This window comes from Phoenix dactylifera, chromosome 12 (assembly GCF_051530095.1).
Source record: "Phoenix dactylifera cultivar Ajwa chromosome 12, Ajwa_hap1_PhDact_Kaust_v1.1, whole genome shotgun sequence".
NCBI lineage: Eukaryota > Viridiplantae > Streptophyta > Magnoliopsida > Arecales > Arecaceae > Phoenix > Phoenix dactylifera.
Genome location: NC_143201.1, coordinates 9,718,676 through 9,742,370, shown reverse-complemented (window position 1 = coordinate 9,742,370; position 23,695 = coordinate 9,718,676). Strand labels below are relative to the sequence as shown.

The 23,695-nt window shown below is 36.5% G+C and overlaps 1 protein-coding gene across 4 annotated transcripts; it reads right to left on the bottom strand.

The window, feature by feature from the left end:
- Nucleotides 1-4: 4 nt before the first annotated feature.
- Nucleotides 5-23,253, bottom strand: LOC103696292 (cyclin-like protein). Of its 4 annotated transcripts, none has more exons than XM_008777860.4 (12): nucleotides 22,572-23,253; nucleotides 19,600-19,648; nucleotides 15,794-16,249; nucleotides 11,002-11,378; nucleotides 10,715-10,918; nucleotides 10,435-10,635; nucleotides 5,493-5,567; nucleotides 5,354-5,420; nucleotides 4,065-5,250; nucleotides 3,923-3,979; nucleotides 676-747; nucleotides 5-508 (listed from the first exon to the last, which is right to left on the bottom strand). In XM_008777860.4, the coding sequence occupies exons 1-12, from the start codon at nucleotides 23,061-23,063 to the stop codon at nucleotides 466-468; spliced, it is 3,279 nt and encodes a 1,092-aa protein (XP_008776082.2). In that variant the 5' UTR covers nucleotides 23,064-23,253; the 3' UTR covers nucleotides 5-465. The 4 variants fall into 4 exon arrangements, with proteins under 4 accessions (XP_008776082.2, XP_008776083.2, XP_026656637.2 ...); XM_008777861.4 differs by having other exon boundaries at nucleotides 15,794-16,246; nucleotides 22,572-23,177; XM_026800836.3 differs by having other exon boundaries at nucleotides 15,794-16,243; nucleotides 22,572-23,177.
- Between the last annotated feature and the right edge of the window lie 442 nt (nucleotides 23,254-23,695).

Sequence of the window (23,695 nt, the reverse complement as noted above, 5' to 3'; positions counted from 1 at the left end):
CACATTGCACTCCAAACATCAGCTATATAGTTGGGAAGAATACATACTCATGAGAATATATTCCATTTTAGCTAGCATCCTACCATACAAAACATGAAGCACATATGAAACCATACTTGACCAACAAAAATATTAAATTCCTACTGATACATCACAACTACCGAGTCCTCTCAAACGCCCCACCCCTAAAATCCAACTGCTGCCACCGCCAACTTCCATTAGAACTCCCTGTAGAGTTTGAAAATTGAGCCACTAAAATTTCATGCCTGATCCTATATAGGTCCAACTAGTGATCCTCTTCAGATTCCCCATTCCTTCATAAAAGAGTTATCCTAGATGCAACAGTAACAGCAGCGTAGCAAGTAGCCACAAGCCGACCACCCACCTGGAAGATGTCAGACCAATGACATCACATACAGCACTGAACTTTCAATGTTTTCCGACTGCTCCCATATTATGCCTGTGTTATCTCCTCCTGTTGACCGGAGTGGTGGATCTAGATCTCCTCCTGCAGCATAAAAGGATTAAGTATGTCAATCAAAGACTAGTAACACGAAAACCACTTGGGTGTGAACCAGGGTCTAGAAGGGCCCATCTCACATTCACCTGCGATGTAACTTGTTTCGAGGAATAACACAATCTTAATCTTACAAAACAGAATGTTAGGCCTCTTACCTCCGATCAAGAGAAGAATAGGGAGAATTCCTGCGGTGAGAATGCTTGCTATGTGGAGACCGCGAAACTTGTCTAGAAATAAGAAATAACACTGACTGGGTAAGTAAAAGCATAAATACACATACTTGCTGGTCCTTAATCCTTTTAACCGCTCAGAACCTACCTGCATGCTAGAGATCACATCTTTTATACCATAAAAATGTTATTTCTTTAGCTATATTAACAAGTACCAACACCCATAACGTGGAAAAAAAAAGGAAGCCAGTCACTAGAAATTGACTGCTCAAACAGGCTAATCTATTATAATCTGATAGAACTACTAATTTCAAGCATCTTACTTTGTACAGCTAAGTTCCATCTTTCATGGATTCCAACCCATACAGTCTAAAATTGGAACAGCAGAGGCAGCTTGATATAACATTCTCGGAAAAAAAAATATGAATACAAAAATGAAGTAATACTAGTTGTAGTTTATTAGACCAAACGAAACCCAAAATTTATCATTTTTATCCACTAATGCAGTTCCCAGGACACCAGCAGACAACATAGTGTCAGTTCTTTAGAGCATACAGGTTCTCTGAACATATTCAAGAAAGATCCCAATAAGCCATAAAAAATTACCAAAAGCAGGACATCAACTGAGAAACATTAGCCCATACTTAAATATAATTGAAATGAGAGCAGGAATATTGATGAGACAACAAGTGAATGAGAGCATCTAAAATTTAGAATACAAAAGTCCTCCAGAAAGAGGGCTGAAATCAGGTCCTCTCTCCACATATACAATAATGGTTCAGCTTCATCTGTCAGGACCATATTTTGACCCCTCTTGCGCCTTCAACAAGTTAGTGTCACATCTATATGAGTTTCACTTAAAGCATAAGAAAGGTATGATAAGAAAAAGTTCAGCCATAAATTAATTGGTGTGGAGTCCTTGCTTTCGTAGCTTTTCATGGGCGAGAGGCCCACCATGAAGCCAAAATGGCAAGATTTTAAATCATATATTAGTATCCGTACTCATAATTAAATGTTTTTATGTTTCCTGATAGTAAAAACGGATGTTTTCAGATGATAAGGCCATAGGCAACCCTTTAAAGTTTGAGCTTTTTTTTTGGTTGGGGAGGGGGGGGCTAGATGCAGTTAAGGCCATTTGCCCTAATTTCAAGAAATAAAAAATGCAAAGTATTACAATACCTACGCATTTTTTAAGCAGTCAATCCATCTGCGCTGCACATGATAGGAAGCAATTTTCGTAGTCCAAATAGGGTTCTGAAAAATTTAAAACAGTCACATGCCACATATGTCAACACAAAAGGCATGCATGAAACTATACGTGGGTAGGGCATTTCCTGAAACTATTACACAGTCCAAGCTCTAATTTCTTAAAAACACTTTAATCAAATGGAAAGGCATGAAGAGGAAAAGAGCAAGCACTTTTACTCAGGAGTGCCAATTCGAAAGGCTTGGCCAGGACCAGGCCTGACCTTTGACCTGTGGCTAAAACCTTAGGCAAGTCTAGGGCACTGTCTGAAATTAAACTATATATACCAAGCCCAAGATCAACTGGAGTTTGGCTCCCCTATTTGGCTGGGCTAGACCTTAATGGCTGGAATCTTCTGCCCTGCTTTAGAATCTTCCTAAAATCTTGAACCTGCACTTGCTTTCTAAGCGCTTCCTTGTAAAGTGTTTCCGAAATATCTGCTTCCCCACACCCGCACCCACATTCCCACACCCCACTCCTGACTGACATTTAATGGCCATACCAGCAGACTAATTTATTTTTCCTATTATCTTGGCACAAGCATGGCGTAAATTCATTCATGCTACCAAGCCAGATCTTTAAGAGGTGGCCCATTGGCACATCAATGAAAGTTATGCTTGTCTTCCCTATCATTTCTCAGATTATCTTATATTTATTTAAGTTCATAATTTATCATTTGTAATCTGTTGTAGAAATCACAAGAAAGTGGGGAGATTATGACACCATCAACACATGTCTAACTATAGCATAGTTATAAGAGACAGACTAGACTGGCCGGTCCACCCAGAAAACAAGCAAACCAGACCTACGACCTGTCCAGATTTCATGTAAGACTAGAAATGTGGTGGACCCACATGAAACTTGCTGATCTGGCTGGTTTTCCGAGAAAACCATTGAATCAAGCGGTGGAAAGTGCGGTCAGCAATTGAAAAGAAAAATTTTGAAAAACGTGACTAGGATGGGAATCAAATACATGACCACGTGACCAAAGGCTTGTGCAGGGTGCTCTCAACCACCAACACAACAATTTGTTTGACAGTTTATCAAGCAACAAAAAATATATCTGCTATTCAAAACATATCATTACTCAGTATTTTAATAATCAATTATTTCCAATACAAAATTGAAAATAAACAATTCTTTCTTACCATACTTCACTTAATGCATTTGAATACTTTTAAAACTTTATTATTTAAAATATAAAATATCAATAAATTTTATATATTTTCTATATTATATGCAACTTTACTTTCATTTTTTACAATTAAATGAATCATGATTTTTCTATTTATGCTACAACTAAATGGTAGTGTAGAATGGAGATAAATGTGCCTTAAAGAGTAGCATTTAATGTAAGATAAAAAATAATAAACAGTTCATCAAAAATAGAAAAAATATAAATAGTTAGACATTTTATCATATCATATCTAATTTTTAATATTTTTAATATTTTTAAATATTTTTAATCATAAACCAGTCAGACTGATGGAGTCAGTATTTGGACCAAGGGCCTAGGTCAATAATTACACTTCTTATGTAGAACATTAACAAAGAAAAAAGTCCATTTCTCCTTCACAATGTCAAGTGCCTATCTATATGAGCATTTTAGAAAGGAAAAGGGTATGGCTTTTGAAGGGTTCAAGGTAAGAACAAGTGGCAAAAAATTCAATTAAAGAATGGAATAAGGACACAATACAAGATTTAATAAGGCTTCACTAAAGTTGTTGATTTTATTTTCTTCTGTCCCTGAAGAAAACAGAAAGTGAATGCATTATATTGAATACATAAAATTGCACATTGGCTAAGCTTAGTCTAGATGGAAAAACTTAAAAGTAAGAAAAAATGGTTGCTCCTTGAATCAAAAAAACAGTTGGGAAAAGCTTATTAGAACATGTCTGCATGATTGATGATTCAAAAATCCTACAAAAATATAAATTTCTCTCAGCTAAGCCAAACAGAGAGATTGTTTATGTATATCCACTATACCTGATCCTAGACTTTGTAGGTGATGGTGACGAGCTACCTCTGTGTGACTGCACCTTCCTATAAAGCGGCACAGGAACATTAAGATTGACAAGAGAAAGAAGGCACTTAATATAAGCATACTAAAGATAGAAGCTACATGTACCTCTTCTTTGAATTATCAGAACGGTCATCACCTGAAAGACTGCCATAACCATGCAAAGAATTTTCTTTGCTACTTCTAACTCTACTGCTAGGTGAAGGGGGCCTTCTAGTTTTATACCTGACCTCATCCTTCATACCTCGTGTCGACCTGTCTTCCTTCTCATCCCTTATCTGCTCCCCTTTCTTTGCACAATCTTCCTTGTCCTTTTTCCTTTTATCTTTTGTCACATCCTTCCTGTCATCCCTAGCACTAGTATGCTTAGAACTGCTTCTGGAATCAGATTCCCTCATATTTTTTCCTCCACCACCCCTATCCTGGGCTTTCTCCTCAATGTTATCCCTTTTTTCCTTCTTGACTTTTTCCCTACCTTCATGACTGGTAAAATTTTTAGCACCAGAAGTTTCAAGTACTGTCTTATCTACAACAGCTTTTGCCTCTTTGACAGGATAGTCGCTATTGCTCCTTTTTTCTGGATGTCTATTATTGCTCAAAATACTTTTGGATTCTCTAACATGGCCCTCTCCACTGACTGATTTCCCATTTTTAGCATCATCAACAGTAGACTCCTTTCCTGCCTTATCGTTTGACTGAAGAGAATTGGAGCTATCTGGAGAAAACTGAAAAAACTTTCTACTTTCAACAGATGTCTGCACATCACCAATGCGAGCCATCCTGTCACTTGCACGACCATGCAATTTATTGTCAGATGAAGAGGCATATTGCATCACAGAATTTCCTTCATTATCCCTTGCTCCAAGATTTGGAGGAGATCCAGTAGGGTCTGTTCTATATCTCTGACTCTTGATTTTGTGTACATTTTCACTAGGCTTCTCTTTGTTGACTAGTGCAATCCCCTTTTCCACTCTCTCAAGTACATTTGCAGAAACCCTGCCACTGGTTTCCTGCTGATGAGAAGCATCAATCACCATCCCAGAAGACAGCAAATTGGAGCTTTGAGTTCCCCCATCATCACCAACACAATCATCAACATCATCATCATCATCTGAAGCATAATTGGCAAGACCCAGTATGTCTCCTCTAGAAGAGCTTGAGCTAGAATTTTCACCAGTACCGCCAATATTTTTATTGCTTTTTCCAGCTGGAACTAGAACCTTAGCAGATGTTTTAGGTGTTGAAGCTGCTGGAAAAGAGACTTCATGATTTTCGACATCAGCATGATCACTAACTGCAGCAGAAAGACAAGAAACATGACATACAACATGCACCACATTTTCTACGCATTGTACAAAAGTTGGAAGAGAATGCAAATTCCTTGAATAAATATCCACCTTCAACAGTTGGATTATCTTCATTCAGAACATTTGTAGCAATCTCATCGAAAAGCTCATCCGTAACCTGTGTATCGAAAATAAATCAGCACCAAGGGAAGAAAATAGACATATTTAAAATCTAGAGGGCAAACAAAACCTTCATAAGAACTTCAGTTAGGACACGCTTTATTTCCTGGTTGAATGCAGCTGATCTTGCCGCCTCGACATCATCCTACAAAAAAATATGAAAAGAAGAGTGATTAAATGAACAAAAAAATGTTTCCGTACTTGTCAGAACTATAAGACAAAAGATACCCAACTTTCCAACAATCATAACTACAAAAGCTAATTCTAGTAGATGGCAAGTAATATTTTTGTGCAAGTAATGCAGAAAATTCTTAAGGAGCAATATCATAACATTCTCAAGAATTCTGATCTTATACACTATTCTTAGTCTCAATGGCTCCCCAAATGGTTTTACTTGTGCTCAAAAATACGAATTATCTCAACTCAATTCAACTCAACTAAATCTTAATCCCGAACTATTCAGGATCGGCTACATGAATCCATTTCCTCCATTCTGCTTTATTTAGGGTCACATTTCCTAAAAGATATATAGATATTAAGTCCTTCTCTACTACTTAATCCCATGTAATTTCAGTCTACTTCTACCCTTCTTTTCTTCTACATGTATCAAATCACTCCATACCAGTGTATCCCTCAGCCTACATTGTACAAGTACAAACCATCAAAATCGTCCTTCTCTCAATATATCCTCAATTAGTATTTCTAACTTTTCTTGTATTCCAACTCAACATTCTCATTTCGGCCGAACTCATCTTGTGCAAATGTTGTTCTAACTACCCAGCATTCTGTACCATAAAGCATAGTCAACTCTATAGCTCTCCTATAAAATTTTTCCTCCAACTTAGTAGGTATCCTACAATCACAAAATATCATAACTGCACTTCTTCATTTTATCCAATCTGCATTAATCCTAGAGACAACATCCTCTTCAATCCCTCCCTCCTTTATGAATAATCGATCCTAAATACCAGAAATTATCACTCTTAAAATCTTTATGATCCTCAATTTTTACTCCGTTTTCATATTTATTTCTAACTTTACGAAAACTACATTCCATTATTCCGTCTTTTTCCTACCTAACTTAAAATTCTTAAATTCTAATACACTCTTTCTTAAATTCTAATAAACTCATCCATAACTCCATCTTACAATTAACTTCAATCTTAGTTTTATCCACTAAAACTATATCATTCGCAAATAGCATGCACCCAAGGAATATTATCCTGAATAAGCCTAGTAAATACATCCATGACTAGTGCAAAAAGATAAGGACTTAGAAGTTAGAACAAATCCCTATTGTGATTGAAAACTCACTAGTGTTCCATCGGTAGCTCACATCAGTAACCAGTCCATTGTATATATCCTTAATCATATTAATATATCTAAAGGAGACTCATTTCTTTACCAACACCAACAATGAAATTTCTCTAAGGAATTTATCATATGATTTTTCTAAATCAATAAAACAAAATGAAGATCTTGTCTCTTTTCTCTATATTTCTCCATTAACCTCCGAAGGAGAAAAATAGCTTCCATAGTCAATCTTTCTGAAATAAAACTAAATTGATTCTCAGATATTTTTGTGTCACACCTCAATTTATGCTCAATCATCCTCCCAAAATTTCATAGAATAGCTCGTGAATTTAATACCACAATAGTTATAACAATTTTGAATATCACCTTTACTCTTATAAATCAGTACTATAGTGCTCTTCATTCATCATGCACTTTGGTTTAAAATCTTATTAAATAAATTAGTCAACTAAATTACTTCCACATCAGCTAAACTATTCCACAATTTAATAAAGATTCTATCAAGTCCAACCACTTCTCGTAATATTTTTTCCAAAGACTTCATCTCAAATACTCTAATTCTATGTGTATACTTCAAATTTCTATTCTCAATAGAATTAGTAAGATATCTTAAAATGTCAACACGTCTTCCATTGAATAGCTTACTAAAACAACTTCTCTTTCTTTCATCTTATCCTCTTTAACCAAAATATTTTAGCCTTCATCTTTCATGCATTTAACTAGAGTCAAGTCTCAAATTTTTCTTTTCCTTAGTCCTGCAATCTTATTAGATATCTTTCACCCATCCATAGTTTATAGCTTCCAATATAACTCTTCATACACTTTGAACCTAGCCTCTTGTACCGTCCTCTTAACTTTCTTTTTATCCATCTTATAGCTTTCATAAGCTTCTCTATTTCTACATTTAGGGAGTCCCCTATAGCACTTCCCTTTAACCTTAACCGCCAGTTTAACTTTCTCATGCCACCACCAAGTTTCCTTACCGGATGGTCGTATTTCCTTTTATTCTCCTAATACCGCTACAGCCACTTTCTTAATACCATTAGTCATCTCTTCCCACATAGCATTGATTTCCCATCTACATCTTGTTTTCTTTCCTTCAGCATTCTATCCTTAAAAACCATTTGGTTCTCTCCTTGCAAATTCCACCACCTAGTCCTCAAGTTCCTAATGATTTTGCCAAGATTATTAATAGACTTCACTATTAACACTAATTTGCCAAGATTATTTTATCTCCTACTCTCTTAATGTTGACAACTTCATCTTTGAAACTCTTATCAACAATAAGTCCTACTCAATTTTCTTTCAATTTTTCCAAGTATACCAAAGTTTATATCCTGTCTTACCAACTTCTTTTGTTTTTCTCTATCTACTTAGTCTCTTGTAAGCTAGCTATTTTAACTCTCCTCCTAGCAATTATATCTATTAGTTCCATTAGTTTCCCTATTAATGACCTTATATTCCAAGTTGCTAGATGTATCCTACTCTCCTCGACTAACTTCTCTAACCATACTCATCCATTAAAGTTTGAGAAACCTTGTCTAGTTCTCACCACATCAGGGCGCCAATGTCATGTGTCACTTCCGAGAAATGCCTAATTAACCTTTCCTCACTTTTCATTACATGGGGTTTGATGCAGCACGTCAATAGTAGGTAATGCCCAAGAATTTTCTTATACAGATTCTTGCTCATGGGATGTGATTGTAGTTTTACACTGCCGGTCAACCTACCACAACCCTCCTTTATCCAAGCTTGAAACTAGTTATACAAAACATAGGCCTACTTGCCCTCCATTAAAGTTTGAGAACCCTTGTCTAGTTCTCACCACATCCGGGCGCCAATGTCATGTGTCACTTCCAAGAAATGCCTAGTTAACCTTTTCTCACTTTTCATTACACAGGGTTCGATGCAGGGCATCAATAGTAGGTAAGCCCAACGGTTTTCTTATACAGATTCATGTTCATGGGATGTGAAGTTTGGTTCGCTGCAGCACGTCAATAGTAGGTAATGCCTAATAGTTTTCTTATACAGATTCTTGTTCATGGGATGTGATTATAGTTTTACAGTGGCCGTCAACCTACCACAACTCTCCTTTATCCAAGCTTGAAACCAGTCATACAAAACATAGGCAAAGTTATAAAAATACAAAATATCTTCTATTCTTTTAATATAATCATGGAGTGTCCCTCATCACTACCAAATATGGTTGTTGCTAAGGGTGAAATCAAGTTATATAAAACAGGATCACAAATTTCAACCTATCATCTTGTATTAGTTGATAAAAATGAAAACCTACCAATCTTTTGCAAAGGAGAATTTTTTTCTTAAAAATCTTTAAGACTTGTTTTGCAAATTTCACAATCTTACATTTTTATCTTACAGCATCAAGAAAAACTCGGTCTATTTCAGTTACGGTTGCTCTCATAATTCAGATATTTGCAACCTATTGGGTTTTCCTGAAGGCTCTACGATATTCAATTTGGTCTGCCTCTTACTAAAAGAAAACCAACATCCTCCAACAGATATCTTCATTTAGACAAAGTTAAAGGCTTGATTGACTATTGAAAGCATAAATTATCATCTTTTGCTGGTCAACTAGAACTTCTGAAGGACATTTATTGCTTATTTTCAAGCCTATTGTCAGCATCTATATCCTTCCCTCTAGGACACAGAAAAATACTGAACTACATATTTGTCTGATTTCCTCTAGAGGAAAAGCCAGCATAAGTTCGTAGGAATGCCATTTGTAAATTGAAAAACAAAATGGACTAGGACTGCAGAAACTTGAGGACTAGATATTGCCAGCATTGGAGTTAAAGCTAGGTAAAACCTATATGTACAGTCATAACAATAATTGGCAACAAAAAGGACACAAGGGATTAACTATATATCAATTTGTTATTAAGGAAGCAAAGCTGGAAGAAAAGACTCACTTTTATCCAAAATCAGAACTGATGAGAAGTTTATCCAGGTCCCAGAATCCCAGTTACTTCAACAATCATCAACAAAACAGTTCCCTTGAATCTCCCATCCCCTGCCCTCTCTCTTAATTATTGTGCACATAGCAATATAAAAAAGTTCCATCTGTTCTTTCTTTATTTACTCACCATGATTTTTTTAATTAAATTAAACTGATGATAAACTCAGTAAGAAATTGGTTTAGCATTTCCATACACACGAATACCCTGAACATGTATTGCACTATGTGTGTATACGTGATAATCCATGTCAAGTCTAAACACGGTCAAATACAGCACTTGATGCCAACACTAAGTGGCACAAGCAATGGTAAATAGCACTTGCCAATGGTCTAACCAAAAGCCAATTACCATAAAACCATGTTGCGGCTCCACCAAAACTCAGGACATCCTCACAAGACCAATCACTGAACACTTGACCCAACCATCTTCAGTGGAGATAGCAGTGACTCAACCCTAGCCTTCAAAATTTTACCATACATCCTTGGCCACAAAGTTCAGTGAAAGGAGAAATATTAGATAAAGATCAAAAAGCAAATGGGGTTATTGAAACCTTGATGTGACAAGAAGGGCTTGAAGAATCATATGACGAAAAAAATTCTAGTGCCAACATTTTAAACGAACGACTTTTGGCTTATGTGCCAGAACACATTTTTAAGTTGCAAACTGTGAAAAGACAACCAGAAAAACTATATCCATTATAAAGAAAGGTAATTGTACCTCATCATCTTCCTCATCTTCAGTTGACTTGGTTGATTCCATGCTCTTGCTGCCAGCCTGATCAACACCTTTAGAGGACTTATCATCATCTTCAGATTGAATAGAATGGAAAGAGCTTCCGTTTTGGTGGTTTGGACCAGCATTTGCAAGAACAGATTTATTTTTTATTATTTCTTCTCGAAGCCAGTTAGGTACAGCAGACTGAGATTTACAGAGAACAACCGTTAAACACTGTAAAATAAGATAAAAAGTTATGTGTTAGAAAAATTAACAACCGCACCTTCTTTGGACGTTCAGAGAGATTGAATGCAGCCTTTGCATCACCAGAAAATGCCGCTGCATGATGAAGAGAAGTTCCAGAGCCCAAGCCAAAGGGTGCAGTGACAGGTGGGATGCTGGGCCTGAAGTTTGTTCCAGGAACTCTTACATAGACCGGAGCAGGGGGCACGGGTAGGGAAGATTGTGATGCAAAAGAAGGATCAAACTGTAAGCAGCAGCAGCAACCTAATGTCAAGGATCTAAATATGCAAACGAAATTATACGGATTAAAGGAAGGACTTTAGCAACCTGTGTTCCAGTTGGAGCTAAAGGAATATGAGAAAAAACCCTTGGAGCAGCTGATGGAGTCCAAGAATGAATAGACGTCTCAATTGCATCATGATCCATCACTCCCACAGATCCTGCTAGATCAGCATGTTCGTAGCTAATCTGTGGGTGTGGTTCAAGGCCGGAAGCAGATCTAGGCTGAAAATCCAGCGGTTGATCACTGACATCAGGTATCAATTTGGAGGACTGTCCAATATGGGTGAAATGAGCTTGTTCCACTGAGATATTTCGAACAGGTAATGTGGACTGTGAATGAAGGAACCCTTCTTGAACTGATGAAGCAGGTAAAGGAAATGGCTGCTGCAAGCTCTCACTTTGGTTCACAGATTCTCTGTCACCTGCTATTACATGGCACAGTCAAAGCGAAGAAGATCAAATTATCATTAGAAGCACAAACCACAATCCAGACTCCCACATAAAGCAACTTTGATGGCAATCTTCTTGCAACACTACCCATGAATCACAAACAAGATTACAGGCTTTCAGGCTCCTAAGAGTGACAAAATATGTACAGTTCAATAACTAATGTTTTATAAAGCAGTGCAGAATGGCAGGGAAAAATTATAAAAGATAAAAGCATTCCATGGAGCAATTATATTAAGGGTGAAATTATATGGAGTTCATAACTAACTAGTACCAGCAGATAAAGTGCTTAGCCTACAAAGCTACTCAAATAGAACTTAGAAAATATTTAGGTCTCAGATCTGATTCATAGATAATCCATGTTGTAGTTAAATAACAATTTCTTAACCAGCATGTTTCTAACATCTCCAAAGCAAAAAGACCTCATGCATGCATTAAAACATACACATACCAACACATAATGACCATATACACTCCCAAAGAGGTGTAAAAGTATATTTCTCAAAATAAATTCTTTTAATAATGACTACCTTTTAAGAAATGGGTGAGACTATAGACATGGCATGCTGATAGCAACCCAAAAAAATATTAATATGTTCAATGAATGGAGTAAATGCTTCCTTTACATTTTCATTTTCATCATAAATTCTGCTTTATTCTCTTTATCTAGGTCACCAACCAAATGGCAGGAGAAACAACTAATCTAAATATTTTCCCTCTTGAAAATTGCAACGACTATTAGTGTCATTAGGAAATATCTATGAAATCCATGAACTTATGAAATTGGCATATCTTCCATGTAATAGCAGCAATTAAAGTGGGATTAACATCACTATCCTCTTCTACAAGTAAAGAGCATCTAAAAAAAGACCACCACAGTTCTGCATGCAGTTCTAACAAGCTAGTATCCTTCCAAAACCACAAGCCTAATAAATGGTTAATTCTTAAGTAGACCACCTAGATCATGAACAATTATATATCTGGAGAAAATAATATGTTCACAAGAAGTGGAAGACAATGATTGACAATAAATGATTTTTCTTGGTCACCACAATAGTCAATATCATCTGACAAACCCTCTAAAGCAACAGCAGTAAGTCTCCAAAGTCAATAGGCTTTGACCTGGTCATCTGTAAAAGAATATATGATAATTCATGAACCAGCAAACCTCCATAACCACAAAATAGAAGCCTCAACTTATTCCCTGGACTAGCTAATAGTGGTTATTCATGATTCAATTGAAATATTCAGTAATCTGGAAAAATGGCCATGACCAACAAGGCTTGACCAATCCATACCAGAATTATTTATCCATGAATTGGACATTGTGATTAATTCAAACGTTATCATTTTCCTAGTTATCAATCATATTCCGGAAGTTACCTATCATGATTTATAAGCTCGCTGTCTTCATCACAAAAAGGTAAGCAGAATCTCAATATCCCACAATGACATCTTAGCAAACCAACTAATTTCTAGATCAGGGTAAGGTAAAAGATAAGCTAGCACAACTAGGAATCCTGATGTAACCGAACTTATTCAACTTTACTGGTAGAATCAAATAAAATGGAATCCTTCAGTAAGAAAATCCATAAAAAGCTCACTCAGCAAAAAAAGAAACATATATGATGCTCTGAAATGATAGAAAAAAGTACTCTACTAAATAATTTAAATATATCCACAAAAACAGCAACAATCTCATCTCTGAAACCCACTTTCTCGTTCATATCTTATGAAGACATGCTCACAGAAGACATTGTACAAAAATTCCCTAAGCCTATAGCAAAATACCACCTGTGTTTGCATTGTTTTGTTTGTCGCTTGATGCAACAGATGAGGTGTTTTCGAATGAAATAATGAGATGCATGAAGACTTCAATATGTAAAACCCACTTGACAATGTGGTCCAGTAAAGGAGACTCCTTTGATAACCCATAGTATTCATAAGAAGGTGAACTATGGTGGATTTCCACAAAAGTTGATTTTTAAATTTCATTAACAAAAGCAAAATGTATTTACAATTACCAGCCAAAACGTAAATTCCTATAACAGATACTATTTTTTTTCCAAGATGGTTCTGCATCGTACTTAACCATCTCATGATCATTCAGTGCATGAGCTTCAGGAACTACTAAATGACAGAATTCCTATATTGTAAACCAAGTGGCAAGTTTTAAAGGATATTAGCCTTCATATTCTTTCTTCGTATAGTTGATAAGGTAATATGATACTTTCAAGTTTCAACAATTTAAATCTTCAGGAATCTTGCAAGCCAACACATGTTGACTTGACATTCCTTAGATAGGCTCATGAATTCAGGATCATGAGCTCACCTATAAATTTCTAATCCACCATCCAATTCTGAAGCAAACAGCCTTTAGTTTCTACCTTTAACCCATTTGACAATATGAATGCTCAAATCATGCACTAGTTCTTTGCTTGAAATCAAATATTGCAAGAAGACAATTAGGCGTCCGCTTTATATTATTGGAGATTATTAATGTAATTTAACCACATCAAATGAATCCTACCAATGGAGAATAGCTAAACGGCAATTTAATTCTAATTGTCAAGACAGTATACAATTAGTTAACTCACCTTCTCATCTAATCCTCACAAGCCCTGTAGGCACACAAATAAAATGAAAGGATATTTCTTGTTCATTAGAGTAAAAATATTTCAGACCTAGGCAGAGTTTTTCAGAGTGATACATCAAACATGTCAATCTTTTACATTAAGGTTGAGACCAGATAATTCAAGACCGTAGTTACCCGCAAATTAGGAAGTGATGTATGGTACTACACAATGCATACAACCATTGAAGTGGATGAACATTCTTTACGCAGCCCAGAACTAACATACCGATGCGGACATGTTCCTTGCAATCATATTGAAGCTAGAGTATTATGATCAGATCCAAGTAGGATTCTAAAAGTCACCTAGACAGTCCAGATTTAGTGTAGTATTGAGTCATTTCTTTAATTGATTGGGGACTCTCTAGGAAGTTTTTACAGTTTGGCCCTGCTAATGCGACAGTGCCTTAAAACATTGACCAGCGTTCAAAACCTTCCCTTCTTATTTCTTTAGGAGTCCAAACAGGGTTAATAAGTGGTTGATCGGATATATATATCCCAATTTTGAGGGATTTTTGAAATAAAAAAAGCAGGGTTTTTGCTGATTTTGCTAGGAGATTGCTCTCTTATTTGAAGAATCCTATCTTTCTTGTAGAAAAACGAAAATCATGAAATGTCTATAAAATTTTCTTGAGAGAAGCTTGCTCCCCCCCCCCCCCCCCCCCCCCCCGAAAGAAAAAAAAAAAAACCGGCCCCTCCCCCATAATATTCAAACTCTACTAGAAATATCCCTCCATCCCCCCCCTCTATTATATTCAATCTCTAATAGAACTATCCCTGTTTTGCAATTTTCTAAAGGTCACCTTTGTATTCCATGGAAACTTCAACTATGTGATCTGAATTAGGACTGCTATGGACCACCACAAGTTGAAAGTTTTGCTATGGGAAACTTGTTCTCCAAAACTGTATCTCATATAAAAACCTAAGGCCAAAATCTCTAGTCTTTTTATATTTTATAATTGCTAAAAGCATCATTTCTCCCTGTTCAGTAGCAGGAGATCAAGATTTTTTCCTGATTCAAATCCTAGTTCACACCTACCCTTCTGTCCTCAATTGGTCCTCCATCATTTAATTAGTATTAACAGTAATAAAAACACGCATAGATCTGGAGAATTCTTCATTGCTTGAAAGTCTATCAGGATGCAAAAGATAGGGTATGCTCACAAGTGTACTGAAACATCCTGACCTGGGAAATTAGAACCTTAAAATTTAAAACCCAATTCCAGCAATTACATGTGATTTTTAAAATTCATGATGTCTTTCCTTTGATCTTATAATTTTGGAAAATAATCCCAGATTATGCATCAAAACTAGGGAACAAATTCGGCTGTTCAGTTTTGCATAAATTACAGCATCTGTCTCTGCAGAAAAAGATAAGAATATTAAGAAATCAAAATATAGCCATATACATCATATGGAAGCTGAAAATCAACAAAAGATTAGTCTATATGACCAAAACAAATAACAGTTACTGTAAGGACAAATAATGATCTGTAAAGCTTGTAACTAATGTCAACATCTTGAGTGCTCACTATTGAAGATTCCAGAGGTTCTGCATTCAATATTAGTACAATAATACAACTGACAAATTTAAAGAAAGCTGTCCTTCATGGACAGCAAATTCATGCAGTAACCAAAGTAAAGGATACTGTTCGCATGAAATTGTCAAATAAAAACAAAGACATATGACCAACGCAGATGGCAGCAGCACTTGGGATATCATTCATGCACAAAGCCAAATGCTAAATGAAGCATTACCTTGAGTAGAAGAATAACAATAAGGTACCTCCTGCTCATAGGTGGATGAACTTGGACCAAAATTTCTTTGCGAAGAAGTCATATGATCTTTATCTGCACCACTAGCTTCATCTTCAGCATTGTAATATGGACGTCCATCTGTACCATAAAATGACGACCCAGAACTAAAGGATGTAGAACCATGAACATGACTAACTTGTTTCTGTTGATCCATCAAGTGGGCTGGCAATTGTTGATTACTTAATTGAGAATGTGATGGCTGTTGATTATCTGTAGGAGGGCCAGCTGCTTGTTGATACTGCTCATGATAAGCATAACCATGATCTTCTATTCTTCCAGTTGGCATTATCTGTGCCTGTCTATGATGATTCTCTGTTGCAGATTTAGCAGCTGCCCATGCTTTGGCCCTGGCAGCCCAATCTTCTTCATTATTGTAGGGAAGGTTCCTTTCTGCTACTACATGGATCAAAAAAAGAATTAAGAAAAGCAATTTTGTTTCCCACCAACTAAAGATCATTGAGATTATAAGGAACTTTGACAACTCAGTCTTAATTCTCCAAGATAATAAGAATTATAACCACAAAGCGCATGCATCATGAAACAGAAAATGCCTATCTAGCTGTACATTTTCAGTATTTTATGGCTTTTCACTGATGGCTAAGAAACATCCTACTGAGATTATCTTTGTCATCACAGTTATTCATCACACAGATCAAATGGCAGGAAAAACAGAGATATACATAGTAGGTTGAAAATAGATTAAATGATGTGAACAGGTGACAGTTTCCATTAAGACCATTTCCTTTGAGATAACAATAACTACCAGTCATGTTGTATGGATCAAATATTGGCAATTAAGAGCTTTTATGCTCATAAGACTTAGCATGTCATGAATAAGAATGCAGAGAACTTCTAAGTTGGTTTTGTTCTTGCAATTTGCAGGTCAAAAATGGATGCAGTACTCTATACCAAACCCCACTTTCTTACTATTTCTAGATGAACTTTGCCTTGTAGGGTAGCCTTCTGCTGCATGAGCTTAACCTTTGTCACAGTATCAAACATCAGAAAGGAAAAAAGAAAGGAAAATGAAATAGATCTGCAGAAAAAAATAATAGAAGAAAACAGGAGTTGTAAGCAAAAAAGAGAGGAGATGAAGAAGATGTGGCGAGAAAGGATGTCACACAGTCTTGCATGATCCACAACTAGTACATGTTTAGAATAGTGCAATCAATAGGACTTACAAGGCAGCCTCATAAGAAACACCCAGGAATCTCACGCACTTGGATGCCCTTTTATAAACTTTCATATGCTGCAAAGCATCTCTAAAATGAGACCACATAGCAATTCACTTCCACATCATTCCCTAGTTATATATTAGCATGTTCATCAAACCATAATTGCTATTCCTATTGTTTTGGTGGCATTGCCTTCTTATCTTTGATTTTGTGCTTATTACTGTTATTATTATGCATAAAATTTATGTCTGGATGCATGCCTGAATTGTGTTGATGGGCTGGTAACTGAACCGCATTGGAACTAGGCTGAAGAGTTAGCCATGAGAAGCCTAAAAAAGCCCCAGTGGCCCACATATACAGCTTGGGAAGATGGCACCTAATGAGAATGGATGTTAAGGCACTTCAAAAAGAAGAAAACTGACTTTAAGTGTCTTTTCAAAATTAGTAGCATAAATACTATACCTCTTAGCTATGTTCTCAAAGCTTAATTATAAGTCATGCAAACATGTTACTTGTTTTTAGGTTGTTCATCGTTTGGTAATTCCTAAATCTGGTGATTGCATTAGTGTACCTGAATTTGAGCACGGTTCTTAGGAATTCTACTATTGGTATTCTTTTAGGTAAACATGTCATATTGTACTAAAATAGGCCAGTAAGTGTGAAAGTGTATACATAAATTTTCTTTTATCTCTGAAATTTTATTTATTGCTTTCAACTTATATTTAACTAACTTTATTAATTATATTTATTTCTAAATATTTCTAGAAATCAACCACATAAGTGCCCAAATATGCACCTGTATACTGCATATGTCCTATGCAGTACCTCAACTATCCGATGTGGTGGCCGCTTTTCAAAACCATGCTAACAATGACCATTAACTTAATCTCAAAATATAATTTGAGAAATGTGCAATTCTAGGGACAAACCAGCAGTCCAAACCAACAATAAACAATATCAACTTATACAGAAGATAGTATCATATACTACCAATAAGACATCATAGAATACAAGACCACATATGGTATGTCTCTTTCTTCATGCAAAGCTAGCAAAAATTTCTGTAATTCTTCAAGAAAACTTCTCGTCCAAGTAATTATTAACTTAATGACAAACAGACTACTTCACCAAAAATCCATATGTATGCTTTACTTTTAATTAACAATTCACAAATAATTCTGAAGTGCTTCTAGATATCTGTGGTTCATTGACATGTCTTTGATAGCCTACATCCTTGTTATTTCACATTTTAATTTTTGATGTATCCTAGATTTTACTGGATTATGAAAATTTTCCCTTGGCAAAGTAATTCTGTGTTTTTCACCATGAATCTGTGACGCAGACTAGGTTTCATATTGTGGTAGAGACTGATACCTAAGACCTATCGCCCTATCCTAAGAGTGGATGCAACTCATGAAAGGAGTCCTTAGGAAACTTTATTATTGGACTCTTGCACATCCTAGCAAACATTCATGGCTTATAGGCATCAAAGAACTGGTCACTGATGACACTAGGATGGGGAATAGATGTTTAGCCAATTGAATGAAATAGCGGATACACCATTTTGAGCTATTTAACTTATCATGATATAGTCCTAAAAATATGAAAATGAAGGGGAAAAAATCTATACCCCAATAACACGGTACCTTGCATGCATTATGGCCATCAGAAGACTTACATAGTTTAAATTTTGTAGCACTACCATTCTAATACATTATGCTTAAGAATTTATAGAAACCAACGTTGTTGTAAAATCAAATAAATAGAAATAACTTTGCACTTAGAACCCGCAAGAGATAAGAACAAAAGTTTAGCACCATATGATGGGTAGATAATCGAAATATCCATGATATAAAAACTCAGGGCCTACAAAAAGTTCAGAAGTATGAAGAGAAACAGAACTTCTGTTTTTGCTTTGTTTAGCAGAAAAGTGAATGAAAAAGATAAACTCATAAGCCACAAGGCAATAATAAATCATAATTCCACTGTATTTAATGGATGATTGATGAGAGAATTCCTAACAAAATTAAAAGTTGTCAATGAAGTGGATATGCAATTCTGAGATCTGTATCACTATAACAAGCTTATAGAACTAATAAGAACTTTACGAGATATGATAACATTAAGAATATGATATAAATCAGAAAAGGGTGCCTATTAAGAAGAAACATGCATGTAACTAGAGCCTAGCGAGAATAAGTAAGCTGACATGGATGGATATGTGGCAAAACTACAAAAGAAAAGTTTGGAAAATATTGCATTTGAAGAAGAAAGGGAGCTGTAATAATAAAATACAAAGATAGAAATCAGAGAAGACATTATTTTGCTATAAAGGAACTACCAAAGCCAATTGAGATAATGCCTATCCAGAAATGACAAAACAAGATTGAAACATTTAACTCCAAATATATCATAGTAGTGGCACATTTGCTATGGATAAATTAAGCTTAGAGGGTTTTAGTTAGTGTAACAATCAAACTTAATGTACAAGACGTATGCATTTTACATGATAGTAAAACAATGAGATTGTCAAGAATGCCAAATCATGTATACATTACAGTGAATACTAACCTGGGTATTCCCATGCTTGATGCTGAGCCCACGATGGATTTCCCCATCCCTGCATGCACCCATTTCCAAGCGGATTAGATCAAACAAAACAAGGATAAAGAAATCATGGGCATATGTAATCCCGTTGCACCTTTTTTTTTCCATATGTGATTCATTGTCCAGAAAATAGTAATGAACCTAAAAAAGGTAATACTATCTCAAGAAATGGATCAAAGAAAAAATGACCTCATGCACGTACACTGCCAGATAAATAATGGTACTGGACATTTAAGACACCAATTTGTCCATGAGCTAAGCTAACTTGTCAATTAATGTTATCAAAGTCTATGCATGCCAAAATGCACAAGCGGCCACTTCATGAAATCAAATCTTAGTAGATTCAAAGTATAAAGTTGAAGCAAGTGTCCAAATGCCTTCAAAAAAATAGTAAAGCTAATTACTAGCATTGAAGCAGCTCAAGCATATATCCAAATCGAAAGAAAAAATGAAAAAGATAGAATGGGGGGACAAAGGGGACTAGAGAACTAAAGCTGCCCTTTGCACATAAATTTGAAACTTTGTGTCGGCAAAAAAACCTTGAGCTGATCATATAAAATCCACTAGGAACATTAGAAATGCTTAAAGAACCATGGGCTGTTTGAACCTAAAATAATACACAAATAACTTCTAAAGAATCATATGCTGCTATTTCCAACAGTAAAAATCTGTAAGGATACTTTAGCAAAGGCATAGATTACCAATCTGAATTTGCAAGATCCCTTTTTTTGGTACAAAAATTGCAAGATCCTTTAAGGTGCATTTTATGTAGGTTGTGGCTAGATATAAGCTGAAATATGGCTCATCATACCGTACAGCAAATATTTAAGTACCAATACAAACCAACCATACTATATTGTACTAGAAAGCAAGGTTTTACATCCTGGCAAAACAGGGGGCATCCTGGCCAGCCCGTCCCATTTCTATAAGAAAACAAGATCGGGACGAGGTCGGGACTCCAAAATCCATCCATGCGGGAAGAGAAGAAGAAAAAAGAAAGAAAGAAGAAAAGGAAAGATGAAGAAAAGAAAGTGAAAGAAAAGAAGAAGAAAAATGAAAGAAAGAAAGGTGGGGAGAAAAAAAGAAATGAAGGAAAGAAAGAAGAAAGAAAACAAAGAGAGAAGAAGAAAAAGGAAAAAAGAAAGAAAGGGTCAACAAAGAAAGAAAAAGGAAAGAAAAGAAAGGAACGTAGAAGAAAAAGAAAAAAAAGAAAAAAAGAAAGGAAAGAAGAAGAGGAGAGAGATAGAGGATATCTACCAGAATGCATAATCGGGAATGGTGTCAGGACAAGACAGGACAACAGGACATCCTATTCCATGGAGAAACCGGGACACCTCCATCCTATAGAATTTTAAACCTTGCTAGAAAGAATCGGTCCTAGTATGCCCCTCAATGCTCGTCTGTACTGACGCATAGTGCATCAACTCATTTTTTGATGCCCAAACCAAAAGGCATATTGTCTTTCAGTACAATGCCACACCAAATTAGTGAGGTACCAGTACTAGTACTCATCCTCGCATTTGGGTTGCTTTCTAACCTATTTTAACATCCATATAGGCCTCTTTTTATTCCACCTTTCAAGATCCTTCATGCAATCACCAAGCACTCTATTTTTCTGTTATCCAATTACGAGATGTCCATATATCCCCTACAAACAACCAAGTGTTCAAAAGATCCAACATCACCTACTTTCAGAGGTCGAACTTGTAAAGATATTTATCTCTTAGACTTCTTTACCTTTTGTGATGAAGAACAAATCACTGAATGACAAGTTGACCAAATGACTCAAGAAAGCCTACATCAACTATGTGATTTTAATTCTCAAAAACCAGCAATAGTCTTATATATTACAGCCAGAGTGTTACATTGCCATATCCAATATTTAATACCATTATGCCAAACAAAGATGTGCACCAATTTGTTGTTGTACTGTACCTATTTGTGTATTATAGTCATTATCATCTGTTATTAAGTCGACGTATCAGATGAATCTTTAAATAAATAGACCAAAAATACAAAACCTTCATTTTTCCCTTCCATGCCATAAATAATGTCTAACAACAACAAATATTGATGTGCCAACACATAACTAGGTGTTTCTGCTCCTTTGCAGAATCTGTGCTAGATGGAAATGGTAAATCCAACAATTTTGGTGTCCTCAGTGCCTCCTATTTTCAGAAATCAGTCACTTCAACAATCTATGAAACAAAAGGACATGGGGAAAAGCGAGAATGACAGGAAATGAAAGTTCTATATAGTAGTTTTTCTGATTTTCTACTCTTATACTAGGTAATGAAAAGGAAAGAAAAACATAACAAAATATTATGGATGTGAATAATGTTTGCAAGCCAAAACACTTGCCCAAGAACTGTGCTTTTTGGAAGTTAATAATATCATCTCAAATCATTTCGTTAAACATTATTCTAATCACACCAGGATCCTTGAATATAATTTCGTCAAAAAAATCCTTTCAGTGTTAAGTAGTAATCCTGGTGCCATATGTATGATATTGGCCTCAGGAAGAAAGAATAAGGGAAAGATCAGCCCTTTTTTTCAGCTAGTTGTCGAGCTAAAATCAACCTTCTATTACTTAATCCCGAATTTCGTATAGAGGAATCTGGCGTGATTATTTTACATGGTTTAAACTCGCACAACCAGAGAATTAACCGACCAAGATTTTCTCAGCGATCCTAGATGAAAATGAACTGCGCAAAATTTGACACAAGCAACTGCATACATCAATAAAGAACCAAGGCATATATTATAAACCAGAGAATCAAAGAAAACACCGCCAAAACAACCTCCAATTCCATGAATACGAACTCCAGTAATCGGGTACATTCTTTTAACGAAAAAAATAAAGAAAAAGAATAGTTCGGGATCATAGCGTAATATATTTCCTCGTCAAGAAGTGCAGAGAGGAGGAAGGGACTGACCTGATTAGGCGGAGGATAAGCTGCGGTAGGAGGAGGCGGAAGATGATGATGAGCCAGCGGCGGCGGCATGGTAGGGGGACGATGCGGAGGATGAGTAGGAAGAGCGGGGGAAAGGTATTGGTGGGGGGCTGGCGGCATCGGCGATGGATAAGACGGGACGGGCGGTTGCGCGTGGTAGGGCGGAACAGGCGGATGAGGTAAAAAAGAAGGCGCCGGCTGCTGAAGAATGGGACGGCTGTCAGGATATAGCCACTGCTGCTGCGGATGCTGCTGAGGGGGAGGAGGTGGGTGGTGGTGATGGAGGGGATAGCCTGGCTGGTGCGGAGGGAGGGAGGCGGGAGGCGAGGGCAGGCGGGCGAGGTGCGGGTCCTGGTGATGGTGATAGCCTCCAATAGGCGATGAAGAGGAAGAGGAGGAGGGAGGGTGCCAGAAAAGGCTCTGCGGCTGTTGCGGGTCCCCTCCGATCGGCCGGCGAGCTTGGAAGGCGTCCATGCCGCTGTGGCTCTTCCTCCGAAGGCAGCAGGGAGCGAACTCTAGGGATTTTAAGGATCCAAGACCAGCATGACTGGTGGAGGCGTGTAGCGGGGTCCTCCTTCAGGGCAATAGATAACTGGCGATGGATCGCCTCTGGTTGGGTTTTGGGTCGGACGCTCAGGTCAGGTTAGAGGTTCATGCCTAACCCAACTCGGTGCAAGGACCCTTCCGGTCATAATAATCCAGTTTGACACATTTGATCTAAAACCTAATCTAATTTATAAGGCTTAGGATGTATTTAGCGTTGCTTCTGGTTTCTGATCTACCTGATCTAATATTTAAAAGTCTTCATGATTTATTTTTTCAATGAATTAAACAACTAGTGTCTTAAAACAATCAACTACTCATAAGATACCAAGTTTTTAACTCAATCCAACCTAAATTTTCTTGACCCAAATGGAGGATCTCTATTTGCACTTTTTACGTCCCATCCGAGCAAGTGCAAGAAAACTTTGGAGTCTCAAAAAACTGGATTGGCTAGTAGAAAAAGGCACTGAGTCTTCAACGGCAATGCAATTAGTGTATAAGGGCATGCCATCAATGTCTAATTAGCCAAATAGACAATGATGAGGATCGAAGAAAGAATAGAG